Below are 12,261 nucleotides of genomic sequence, written 5' to 3' on the forward strand. Positions count from 1 at the left end.
TTAAAAGGTGGAAGACCAGGAACAGAACTATCAGAAGACAACAGTACAAAAAACACCATTCCAAATCTGAAGCAGTTTCCCTTTCTATAAAAATATCTGCAACTGCGTAGAAAATTTCAAGTCAAATATTTCACATCTGCAAAGAGCAACAATTATATTGAGGTCCTTGAGCACTATGCACTTAATAAATGTCCTGAAATAGTAATCATTCTATTTCATATTCATTCATGGCAGCATATGTGTCAGTTTAAACTAAGTGCAGCAGGAAGCTGAAGATGCTTAAGTGTTTTGTGGTGGATTGGCAAATAAGATGACAAAAAAGAAACAAGTGATTGACATGGGGGATTTTGCCTGTCTGTTGCCACAAATTCTTGGCTGATCACTCTCCCTCAAGCACTATTTCTTATCTGAGTATTATTTCTGGGAAAAAATAAAGAAAGAAAATAAAGGAGAGAAATATATATTCTTTTGAAAAAGATAATATCCATCTTCTAATCTACAAAATCTGAACCAGGAGAAAGATACAACGTAGTCTATTTTTTTTGTCAGACAACTGTCATTATTGGGCTCTCACTGAATTTATATCCACTAAATATAATCACTAGTTGTATGATGCTTGCAATACAGGTACACTGACAAATTAACCTAGTGTTTGGTATATTTACAGAAAAAAATTATCAGATATACTTAAGAAAGATTGCACTCTGAAGGCCACAAATTAAAGAAGAATCTAGCACAAAAAAGTCCACCCAGATTCCTCAACAAAATCAATTCTTCATCAGCTGCTGGAACCCAGAAAACTTTACTTGTACTTCTAATTAACAATGTTAATTATTTGTGTGAACTGAAATACATGCCAATTTTTCTTTTAAATCTCCTTTTTGACATTTCTGTGTCAGGACAAGATTCCCATTTCATGTGAATTCTAAAACACAGAAGTCTCTACAGAGTAAAACAAAATAAGTTCAATTATTGTGCATTTTTACAATCCACTTCCTCCAAGAGCCATTGAATTCCACCTAGCAGTCCACTTAAAGTTGCAGCTATGGTGTCCTGCACCTGTAAAAACAGTAATTATTAAAATCTTATATATTGCAGAAAACAGGCAATGCAATGATATTCTGGCAGTATTCCATGTCTACCTTTAGAGTCAGAAATCTAGCAAATTTGCATTTTTACCACTCACTTCCAGACCCCTTAGAACAAGCTTTCTGAAAGCCAGGTGCAAAATGAAAATAATTTTTACAGAATAAATTATGAGACCCATTGGAAAAGCCTTGCATTCTTGATATTCTGGTGAATTTTATTTCAATTGCTCCGATCACTACTCAAAAACTTCCTATTTATGAGAAGCTACTTGAAAATTCCTCTAAAAAAATGTCAACACCTTTAGAATTCAAACTGTATTACCGCTTCTCAGATTTTGTAATGTATTATAAAGTGCCTATTATAAATGGTACATATAAAAGAAAAAGCTTCTGAAGATTTTTCTTAAAGAAAACAGAGAAAATGAATTGGGATTTCTATTCCTTTTCCTTTGGCTACACAACATGATCAAAAACAAGTTATACATAACTGAGCCATAATGATAAATACTGCACTTGGCAAGCATGAAAGAATGGATCCAGCACCACGTTAAACAAACAAACAAACAAACAAAAAATTTGTCAAAAGCTCAGGGTTCAATACAAGGACCAGTTCTATTCAACATTTTTATCAGTGACTTAGATGCAGAAGTGGAATGCATTCTCAGTAAATTTGCTGCAGAACAGGGAGGTGTTCTGACTCTCTCTAAGTCTTGAAAAGAGATACAGATATATTGAACCAGAGAATATTCATCAGCATGAAGTTCAACAAGAGAAATGAAGGGCACTGCACTTGGGAGAAAGTAGTGCCAGACACAGACACAGATGGGAGATGAGTGGCTGGAGAGCAGCTCAGCAGAAGGGATTTGGGTGTGCGTGTGTCAGCAGCTCAGTATGAGCCAACAGTGTGCCTGGACAGACAAATGGGCAAACCTCATCACTGCCAGCATTGAACACAGCAGACAGCCAGAAGTGACTCTCCTGCTTTAGTGCTGGTGTAGCCTCGCCTTGAAAACTGTGTGCAGTTCTGGGTTATGATTCAAGAAATTTAGATTTAAATTAACAGAATCTTCCTTACTCCCTTCAAGACTAGCACTTCGCCCTTCTTTGTCTCTTGACTCCATCTGAAGTTTCTGGTGTGGACGCCTGGCCAAACCACATACCGCCTTTATGGTCAGCTTGGCTAATGTTTGTTTTACAGGACCAGATAAAGTAAATTCATTTAGGTGGAGAGCTTATATATTATTGTAGAGATACACTTTCTTACACAGATACAGTTGAGGAACTGTAATAGTCTTACATTACATTTAAGCTGTATAGAATCAGAAGATAAAGATTAAAAAGGAAGTACCATCCAGGGTCGAGGTAGAAGATTTAGTTGCAGCTGATGTGCCATATAAACACAAGGAATCCTTTCCACACCAAAATGCGAGATACAAGACAGAACTAGCAGAGGTCTGTTAGGAGGTCCAAGGGCTGGATCAATCATAGCCAAAATATGAGCCAGTTCCTCCTCACGATCATGCTCTAGGAAATTTTTTTTAAATAAATACACGAGTGTTAAATGTATGTAAGCCTCAAGGAGAACATTCATATATATTAATTTTCAATTGTTTTTAATGTTAATTATAGATGTATTAATTTTCAAATATATAATTTTCAGCTATATATAATATAACTTTCAAATATATAAGGCCTCAGAGTTGAGGAAACACGGGACTGGAAGAGACGCAAGCAAATTATCTAGTTCTGCTACTCTCAAGGCTAGACCTCTCTTTGTCTTTATGTCATACTTAGCCATTATTTAAAGATCTCTGTAAGTTCCACCTGCAGCTTCATCAAGTCCTTAACAGCATATCCAAGTACTTCAGAGTTCAAGACTACAACAGGCCACTGAGAAATACTGGCTCACAATACAGCCTGCAGCCTAAGTATATCTCCTCATATTTTTTTAACCTCTAATTTCCTGAATTAACCCTTTTCATCCATTTAAAGCTGATGAATGTAAAGAAAATTAACATGACACTTGTTTGGACTGTTCTTATTATACAACTGTCCTGATCTGGGTTAATTGTGTTTAATACTGCTGTCTTTCTGGTGAAGGTTCTGTTTACAGGTTGTTTCACCACTACAAAAATTTCAGGATTTCCTCCTTCTAAACCCCCAAGATTTTTTTGTTTTATTTTTGTTTAGTTTATATATATTTAAATTCAAATCATTTACCAGATCTTTATATAACAGCCTTACCAGCGTTAGTCATAACCAAATGAAGGGGACATAATCCCACATAGGAAAATAATGAAGGGTATTTAGGATAGGAAACCTCTGGCTAAGACATGAAGAAAAAATACTAATGAAGTAGATTTTGAAGCAATCAGAACATTGATTTTGATGTGTTTCATACTTCTCACAAATCTTTATGGCATTTCAATTATCCACAAAATACCATTCACAAAACATGAATTAAAAAAAAAACCCTTACTTTTACGAGTTTCTGCATTAGCAACATAAATGAATCCATCCACTACTTGGCACACCTTTTTAACTTGAGCTATTACATTGTACTGCACAGCTTGCTGATTCCCTACAGTGCTGTTCTCTTGGTAGAACATCTTATTCACGACAGCAGCTTGCTCTTCTCTTGCTCTCTTCCTCTCCACACTGCAAGATATTTTAATATTTCACTAGTCAGATTAACTAAGTAGAGAATGCAAAAACAAAATCTAGGCAGCATTAAGTGGCAGGAAAGTAGTCTAAGTCAGCAAAAGTTTAATTCCCCGCCCATTATTTCTACTGTATCTTTACAGATAGTAAGCAATTTGCAAGATGCATATGAAAACGCACCTGAAAACATGAACTAGGATATGTTTATAGTCTTTCAAGTTATCAAAAGGGACAGGAGCACCTGTTTTACATAACAAATATGTATGATAAATATATAGGATTAGGTAAATAAAGTTTATCACTTCCATATGAAAATGTAGAGATTGAAGAAGGGAAGAGAAAGAATGAAGATATGTATCGAAGTTTCAGTTTATAGAGTATCCACTGATGTGAATAAAGACAGAAATCACATCAAAACAAAAACAAAAGAGGTATGAAATAACTGAGAAATTGTGCTTTTTTGTGGAGAAAAAAATCTTACCTGGTTGTTGAGTACAATGTCACAATGTTGAATTTTTGATTGTTATTCAACTGAAAACTGACTCCTGATCCAATTCCTACAGAGAGAAAGAAAAAAAAAAGCATAAAGGATTACAAACACTTTGTCACTGAATATGACTAAGTTATAGGTTGAAAAATCCAGCTCTAAATTGGCCACACAGATTGTCAATTTAACTAAAATAAATTAACTAAATTAAGTAGCGTTAAAAGAAAACAAGCTGGGATTTCCATGCATTAAATATTTAGGTTAGGACCTAGAAATCTAAGTCAGAGAGGAATTAAAACTTGTACCTGTAACTCTAAACTAGCACAGAAATTTTGTGGACAATTTACAACAAGTTGAATTGAAAAGGAAAGAAAAAAGATGAAGCTATATTTTTACAGTACATTTTCTCACCTCTTATAAAGATAATGTAATCATTCCAATTGTGCCATGTTTTAAAAAAGGAAATAAAGTAATACTTTTTGGTCAGGTTTGGACATAAGAGAAATTACAGATGTTAAAAACAAAGTTTCTAAACTTAGAAAAAATTCCTTTACATGGTTCTACAACTCCAAAGTTTACACTTAGATACACGCTCAGTCTTGAATTCCTACATAAAAAAAACAAGTGTGTTTTTTAATCACTTACAGGAAGTAAAATATAAAGGAAACTTTTATTATCACAGCAACTTTGACATGGAATTTAGGATCAAAATAGAAATAAAAAGAACAAAATCTTGATCCCTTTGACTTTTTTTTTTTAATTAAACTGTTAAATTCACTGCAGCAACAATTTTATCCCAAATGTTTATTGTATTTATCCTTTTGAATAAATACATACAGAAAGATATATATATATTCTTTACCAGTATGCTTTTGATTCTCAATGGGAGAATTAAAAAAATAATTATTTTTCTATTTCTTTCCTAGTGATTTTTGTTACATCTACTGATAAAATTAAAACAATACAAACAATAACATCACCATCGTTACCATGAATTTGTCTTTGAGGTAAGCCAGCCACTAGCAGGATTTCTGGGCACGTCATCATCTTTCGTACTAAAGAGTCATCCAGCTCTTCCAAACCCGGCCCAAACATAGCAAAGCGAGGTTCTGACTGAGTGACCAGAGATTGCAAAAAGGAAGTGACAGCACCATACCGAGGGCGACCTGATTTCAAACTTCTTCTGGTCAGAGGACAGCTTTTTTTATATCTGTGTTAAAATAGATGCAGCTAGAAATTAAACACAAGATGCACAAGTGGTATTAATCAATAAACATTTATTTAGGCCCCATGCTTCTCACGTTTTGTTACTGGTGTAGCTCAAGCAAGGGTGAAAACACACAGCTGAAAGATCCAAACTGACGGTTTCAGACATCACCATAAAGAAGGTAAAAGCATCAGTTCACTCAAATTCCAAACACTGACTTTTTAAAGCTTTAATTAATTTTCGCTGTATTTAAGAACATTTTTGTCAACGTCCCCAGCATTTGCAGCTTCTCCAGTGCATGTTTTCTTGTGGTATAGTAGGTACAGAGTTTATAAGAACCTCTGCATTCTTAAAGACCTTACATTCCTGCTGAATTCCAAACTGACCAAACTGTCACACAACAGGAAATAAGACTTCCAAAACAGGCAATGGGTTTAAGAACCATCAACATTTATTCAGCATCATCTTACTGCACAATCTTTCTATTCTAAATACAAAACCTGTCCATGGGCTGCTGTGCAGGGCTTGTAAATTGTATCAGAGAACAGAGAAATACTTACGCCGCCATGTAATCATACAGGGCTTCATCACTGACTTCTGAAAAGGCTTTACTAAAAATTTCTGCAGCTGGGAGAGATTTCCAATCAACAGATGTCCAAAACGGGAGATCCCGCAGGAGAAAATTCCTCCACAGCAGAGGGTCCTGCACAGCCACCCTCCAGTAACAACTCGTGCACCCCAAGCGGCACAGGTCTTGGGGCGAGAGGAAGGACATGATGTACAGCTGCACATCGATCTGAAAACAGCCACAGCACGTGGTTAGCGCTCCGGGAGCCCAACAAACCCGAGGGATACTGAACGAGAGTAGGACGCGGGCGCCGCACATCGCGGCGAGCCGTCCCTGCCGCCCGATGCGGAAGGCCGCGAGACCGCGGAGCCCCCCCCCCCGGTAGCGAGGAATTTGAGCTAGTCACCGCACGCAGCGCCGGAGGAGGAGGGTACCACTCACCGGCAGCGCCTGCAGGGCGCTCACTTCCTCTGCCGCGTCCTCACCGCCGACAGCGGGGCCCGGCTTTGCGGCTGCCGCGCCCCGATCCCTACCGCCCCACGCCCAGCGCTCCCGCAGCACACGCAGGTGGCCGCGCACAGCCGCCTCCAGCCCGCCGCACTCCGCAGCCCCGCCGGCCGCCATAGCTCCGCGCTCCGCCGCCATCCGCACCGCGGCCGGAGGCGGCGCCCGGGCCGACCTGCCCTGCCCTGCCCGGGGCGGGGAGGAGGACACGCCGCCGCGGACAGCGTGGAGTTTGTGCAGTCAGCAGGGCCCGAGTACCGACGTCACCCGCGGTTCGGTGGATGTCCCGAACGGTCACGCGCTCCAGGAGCGCTACCGCACTGCACTTCGGAGCGCCGTTCCGCGCGGTCTTTGAACTCATGCTTTTAATGCAACTGGGCATACATTCCGTATGAGCAGCCAGGCTCCGAGGCACAGCAGGTCTCAGCGTGGTGCACATCATCATCCTGAGAGCGCCCATCACACAGTCAGCAGCTTCCAGCAGAGTAACAGTGACAAATCTAGGTGTGAGTTTTCCTGAGGTAACACAACATTTGTTTTGCACTTGTTGTGTTCCATCCTTGGTCTTTTAAAGGTCCGTCACATACAGCAACATACTTTGTTAACATGGCTTTGCCCAGCTCTCGGAAATCCGCCAGCGTACTCTGTGATCTGCAGCCCAGGTCGCTGCCAGACACTGGGTCAGTCATCTTAGGGCTCTCCTGCTTTTCCTCTCCACGGTATTTCAATCCCCAATAGCACATTTCTCCACTGTACATCATTGCCAGTAAGTGAGTGTCACTATATACACCTGCAAAACACAAGTTAGATCAGGTATTTTGTTCTCCGCTTGTGAACAAATGTACTGTTACTTTTAAGTTTTCTTTGTAACACAGCAAAAAATGTTGACACAGGCAGCATAAGCCTATTCAGCACACATTTCTACCTTTAGATGGTTGATGCTCCCCAGAAGAGAACTTGGAACAAGGCCTTGCTCATTACTCCACCCACTTTGCCCTTTCATAATATGTAAGATGGGCACATAAATAATTTGCTAATTGTGTTTGCCTACTTGACCTAGAGGATTTCAGTATTCAGGTGCAGGTATGATGATGTATATTCATATTAGAATGCCTGTGTGCCTTCCAGAATTTAAGTCCAATAAGAAGCTGCTATTTGACCATTACATCCTTGACCAAATATCCCAACTTATTTTAAGCTTTAGTAGTCAAATAGAAAGCTATGTAAGAAGGTCTACAATCAAGCAAACAAAAAGAATCCTAGTAAATAAATCTACAGTATCAGTTACTGAACATGCTTAACATAGATTTGTAGTGGAACAATTCTCCTTTCTGACAAAACTAAACAGGCAGCTGTCCCAAGTCCCCTAAACCATTCATTTCACAGGACCAGAGTAGACTGGTGTCTACAGTGGTCTTGTGAAGTCTCTTGTGAGAGACACTTTTGTCTCTACAAGTGTCTTGTGAAGGACACTACAGAGTCTACAGTGTTGGCATTTTGCCCTCAGCACTAGCTATTTAACTTCAGAAACCCCGTTCCACTGTATCACACTGAGGAAGCCTCAGATGCCCATTAAAGGCACCATGTGAAGTACCTTACAAAAAACTACAGTGGATAGAGAGCTTCACATCTCCAATCAATTTGGTATATAACTCCTATCTGTGTGAAATTACTAATTCATCATATTTGCATTTTGTTCCAGATCTAAACAGGAAGATCAACAATGGGAATAGTTAGTGCCCCCTGTGGTCAGATTTGTGTCAGCTGACAAATGCTGAAAGAAAAGTGGATGCTTATAGATCACAGATGCTGTGCACAAAACACCAACAGCCTCAGTTCATTTTTCTACAGAGCACTCAAAAAGAACACTACCATCCTCTGAAACCCATGACTCAGAAAGAAGTGTGGGTGGGAATGCTACTGCCTACTTCTCTCTCATGTCTGTATTTTTTTTGCTGTTGCTGTTCTATTAAGTTCTATAATAAAGATTTCACAAAGTGGAGTAGTTACTGGTGTGTGTGTGTTGTACTTTTTTTTTTTTTTTACCTTCACTGAGTAGTCTAGCTGTGTCTTTATCTTGAAGCAAGACATCTCCATCTAAATGAAGAGGACATCTAAAGCTAAGCATCTTCATCAGGTAATGAACTCCATCATTAAGACACTGAAAACAGTTTAAAAGAACAGGAAAAAAAATAGACAAATTCTCATTAATTCAGTGACAGCCAGAAATACTTCCAGGTATGAATTTCCCCAGTCTTATTTAAAAGGGAAAAAAAAAAGACTTATTTTAGAGAAAAGTCATGCTTTCAACTGCATTTACAGGCACTCATACACTCAGAGCACTTCTAAAAATCTCCCTTACCTTTTTAAATAAAGCAATGTTTCCTTGTAGCCATTCACTCCTTTCTTTTGCTGTATGACAATACATGTAAAGCAGGGCTCCTTTTCTCCAATAAAGACATTCTACCAAATCTATACTAAGGATGTTGATGGGCTGAAATAAAATCCAGCAAACTGTGGTAAGCCAAAAAATAAATCATCCAAACTGTCATATACATACACACATGCATACGTATTAAACTTCTACCTTTAAAGGCTGTGCTTAACAACAGTGCTCAGAGCCACATACCTAATAATTTGCATTTATGTCGCCAAAAGCCTCTGGATTCAGGAAATGTCAGTAAGAAAAATTCTCAGCACACAAGTTACTTGAAAAATTCTTTCCAGGACTCAGTATTTAAATAATGTTAAAATGATTTTTTTTCTTCACCAATGATCTTAGATTTTGCCCAACACAAATACAAGTGCTACTACCCTAAAACAGACTTTTGATTTTTAAGCAAAAAATAGTTAATTGTCTGGATGAATAACATTAGTACTCACTTCTTCATTTAAGCTGCATTCCCTCACTAAGTCTTCTGGGTCTGAAAGAATAGAAATAAGTTCTTTAACTTTTTGCAAGGAAGATTCCCCTGCAAAATCTTCATCCGCAAGTTGGCTTTCCTCAAAATAGGTAATGTCTAAGACAGCCTATGGAAACAAGAAGATATACAATGTGAAATTACCACCAGCAAAATAATCCGATGGTGGTGAGTAACATGAACACTTGTTACAGCTTATAAAGGAATACAATTTTAAAGTAACTCAGCTTTAAAAAGAAACAAGTTGAAAGTTTTATAAGATTGCAGACAGTTGACATAACCCTTTATGTCCTGTATCAACTCTTAACTCATCTTCCAGTGCAAATTAGAGCAGCGTTATGTTCTGTAATTTCCACACAGATCAGTTTCTGCCGTATCCTGTCTCCCATACTCCAAATGGCATCCTACTTTAAAGCAGGGCTCCTGCAGGGTTCATGCAGCAAACACGCTACCTGTGTGTAAAGTTGTACAAGCACGGAAGGATGCGCTCTCTCTTTCCCTTCTTTACAGAGGTCCTTCAGTTTCTCCAGAGCAGCAGAACCCTTTGCTAAGAAGATACCTGAAGGAAGAACACAGGGTTCCCTTAGTGCCGACAAGCCCCGGGTCCCGGCGCACCGCCGCTTTCCGCTGGTGTGGGTTAACCTCGTGACACCCGCAGCGGCAGCGGAACGACACAGCCCTTCCGTGACCGACCTGAGCGCCTCCTGGGTACCGCCACGCACCGCACGGGCACAGCGGCCGCCTCGGTACCACACAGGGGCAGACCTGGGCCTCACCACCCGCCCTACAGACCAGCCTCAGCGTTCCGGAGAATCGGCGGGCGCCGGCCTCACCGCAGGCCCTGACTTTTTTTTTTTTGCGGGAGGACAAGCGCTGCCGAGGGAAGGGACCTGATCTGCACTCGGTAGGGCCGCCCCTCACCGTCGCCGCCCGCTGCCCGGGGCGACGCCAGCCGCCGGCCCAGCGCCTCCAGCCGCGGCCGCAGCGCGGACACCGCGCTTCCCGCCTCGGCCATCCCTCGCCGCCTGTGCACGTCACGGCACCCGGCACCGCGAGAGAAGGAACCCACGCGGAGCCGTCATAGGCGCTGCGGCAGCGCCGTGCGCACGCGCAGCAGCGCCGGCGGATCGCGCCTTCGCTCGGGGGCTGTGGAGAGCAGAGCCGCGGGATGGCGGGCTGCGCCTTCCAGACCTCACGTGCTGTTAGTGGCGTACGTAATGTGCGTTATGGCGGCTGCGCTGTGCGCGTGGCGGCGGTGCAGTGAGAGGCAGCTGGGCCCCGCTGGATCCGCGAACGTACTGAGGCTGCGGTTTGCTGTTCAGGTTAAAAAAGATCACCTCATAGCTCCTAGAGGTTGGCTGCTGCTGTGTTAGGAAGAAAAAGTAGTGATATTCATTATCTTGGATAAAAACAGCCATAATGTGTTTCAGTGTATTGTTTCAGTACGTTGTTTCTCTAGCTCCCCCTCATCCTCACCTGTCTGGAAAAAAAAAACCAAAAACCAAAAACAGCATGTCAGTGTCCATTTGTGTCATGCGTTGTGACTTGGCACACTGTTCTGGATTCAGTTGGCCCATGCATTTCAGGAGTGACTGAAGACACTGGCAATCTCCTTCCAAGCTCCGTGGTGCTCACACTGATAGTTCTTATCTCCGGCTGATGTACCTCCAAAACACAGCTGCAATTCACCCCTGTGTATGTAATCAGGATGAGGACAGCTGGTTGAATACCGACACCGATGCTTTCGCTGTTGCCTGTCTTATGTGCCATCCCTAAGTGCTCTCAAACAGATCAAACAGAGTACAAAAGTAAAAGCAAAAGGAAAAAAAAATTCTAGAAGAAATCTCTCAGTGGATTTGTGTGTACTGTTATTTACTCGTGCACAGTCCATGCCCAAATACATGTACTCATCTATACAACAGCTGCCTCAGTACTGGAAGTATTAAAGTTAATAACTGCGTTAGAGGAGATAGGGCTTTGTGTTTTAAATGAAATACATTAGTTTCCACGCTGTCAGTTTGGGGACTGAGAAATGGCTGTGTGTTGGTAAATTACCTTCTGGTCCTTCAGATGTGCTTCTTGGTTAGTCCTGCCTATAACTCTCATTTACACATCCAGCTATGATCTATGTTGCTCTCTTACTGGCTTTCTTTACACGTTGTCAAGTGAGCCTTTAATAGGGAAAGAGATGTGATCTAATCTTTCAAGATGTCACTTTTGGAGAAACAAACAAGCAAAACTAAAATGGTTGTGTTGACTTAATTGATAAAGGAAGTAGTATTATTCCTCTGCCTGTACTCAGGCGCTGCAGCTTATTTGCAATGTATCTGCTCCAAAACTAAAGGTATATGCTTTTGTCCAGAAATGGTTATCCATTGTTTCTTTAAATATGCTGCAGAATCTGTTTTTGACTTTTCCTACCAGTGGAATGGTAAGAAAGGGATGTGTTTCTGTTAATAACAACCTGGTAAAATAGAAACTGCTACAAACTGAGAGAGGAAAAAATGCCTTCTCCAAGCTTCATTCCCTCTGGCAAGAGACTCCCAAGCCACATGTTGAACCTCATAGAACTATGGTGCTAGTTTTCCCCACACACCTTGCAGAGCACTTTGTTCAGAAAACTATTAAAAGAACAGAGGCCTGATTACTTGAGAGAACAATTATCTCAATTTGCCTTATGTTTTGTTTCTTTCCTAAAACTTGTTTTAAATAAAAACCCTGACAAATGCTGGCAATTATTGAAGACAATGTCCTGGTTTGGGGTGTGCTACTTCTTCCCCTTCTTTTCAGGGTTGGAAAACTAAAATTTAGTTTCTCGGTTTTCC

General features: G+C 40.9%; 2 protein-coding genes across 2 annotated transcripts; both read right to left on the reverse strand.

Annotated features, from left to right (window-relative positions):
• Positions 1-433: 433 nt before the first annotated feature.
• On the reverse strand, positions 434-6,927 carry FBXO4 (F-box protein 4). The gene is made up of 7 exons (XM_065739904.1): positions 6,453-6,927; positions 6,004-6,239; positions 5,226-5,446; positions 4,231-4,306; positions 3,568-3,746; positions 2,437-2,612; positions 434-1,059 (listed from the first exon to the last, which is right to left on the reverse strand). Exons 1-7 carry the CDS (start codon positions 6,654-6,656, stop codon positions 970-972), a joined length of 1,182 nt encoding a protein of 393 aa, XP_065595976.1. The 5' UTR covers positions 6,657-6,927; the 3' UTR covers positions 434-969.
• RIMOC1 (RAB7A interacting MON1-CCZ1 complex subunit 1) lies at positions 6,924-10,497 on the reverse strand. The gene is made up of 6 exons (XM_065739905.1): positions 10,358-10,497; positions 9,889-9,995; positions 9,399-9,545; positions 8,878-9,009; positions 8,562-8,676; positions 6,924-7,305 (listed from the first exon to the last, which is right to left on the reverse strand). The coding sequence occupies exons 1-6, from the start codon at positions 10,449-10,451 to the stop codon at positions 7,016-7,018; spliced, it is 885 nt and encodes a 294-aa protein (XP_065595977.1). The 5' UTR covers positions 10,452-10,497; the 3' UTR covers positions 6,924-7,015.
• Between the last annotated feature and the right edge of the window lie 1,764 nt (positions 10,498-12,261).

Source organism: Cyrtonyx montezumae, unplaced genomic scaffold, assembly GCF_038088225.1.
Source record: "Cyrtonyx montezumae isolate F1298 unplaced genomic scaffold, pur_monq_1.0 scaffold_25, whole genome shotgun sequence".
NCBI classification, from domain to species: Eukaryota; Metazoa; Chordata; class Aves; order Galliformes; family Odontophoridae; genus Cyrtonyx; species Cyrtonyx montezumae.

Excerpts from the sequence above, each read along its gene's own strand:
- RIMOC1 (XM_065739905.1), bottom strand. The coding sequence starts at position 10,451 with ATGGCCGAGGCGGGAAGCGCGGTGTCCGCGCTGCGGCCGCGGCTGGAG. Across the intron at positions 9,996-10,357 it reads CCGGGCAGCGGGCGGCGACG|GTATCTTCTTAGCAAAGGGT; the intron begins GTGAGGGGCGGC and ends TTCTTCCTTCAG. Across the intron at positions 9,010-9,398 it reads AATGCAGCTTAAATGAAGAA|CCCATCAACATCCTTAGTAT; the intron begins GTGAGTACTAAT and ends ATTTTATTTCAG.
- FBXO4 (XM_065739904.1), bottom strand. The coding sequence starts at position 6,656 with ATGGCGGCGGAGCGCGGAGCTATGGCGGCCGGCGGGGCTGCGGAGTGC. Across the intron at positions 3,747-4,230 it reads ACATTGTACTCAACAACCAG|TGTGGAGAGGAAGAGAGCAA; the intron begins GTAAGATTTTTT and ends AATATCTTGCAG. Across the intron at positions 2,613-3,567 it reads TAATGCAGAAACTCGTAAAA|AGCATGATCGTGAGGAGGAA; the intron begins GTAAGGGTTTTT and ends AAAATTTCCTAG.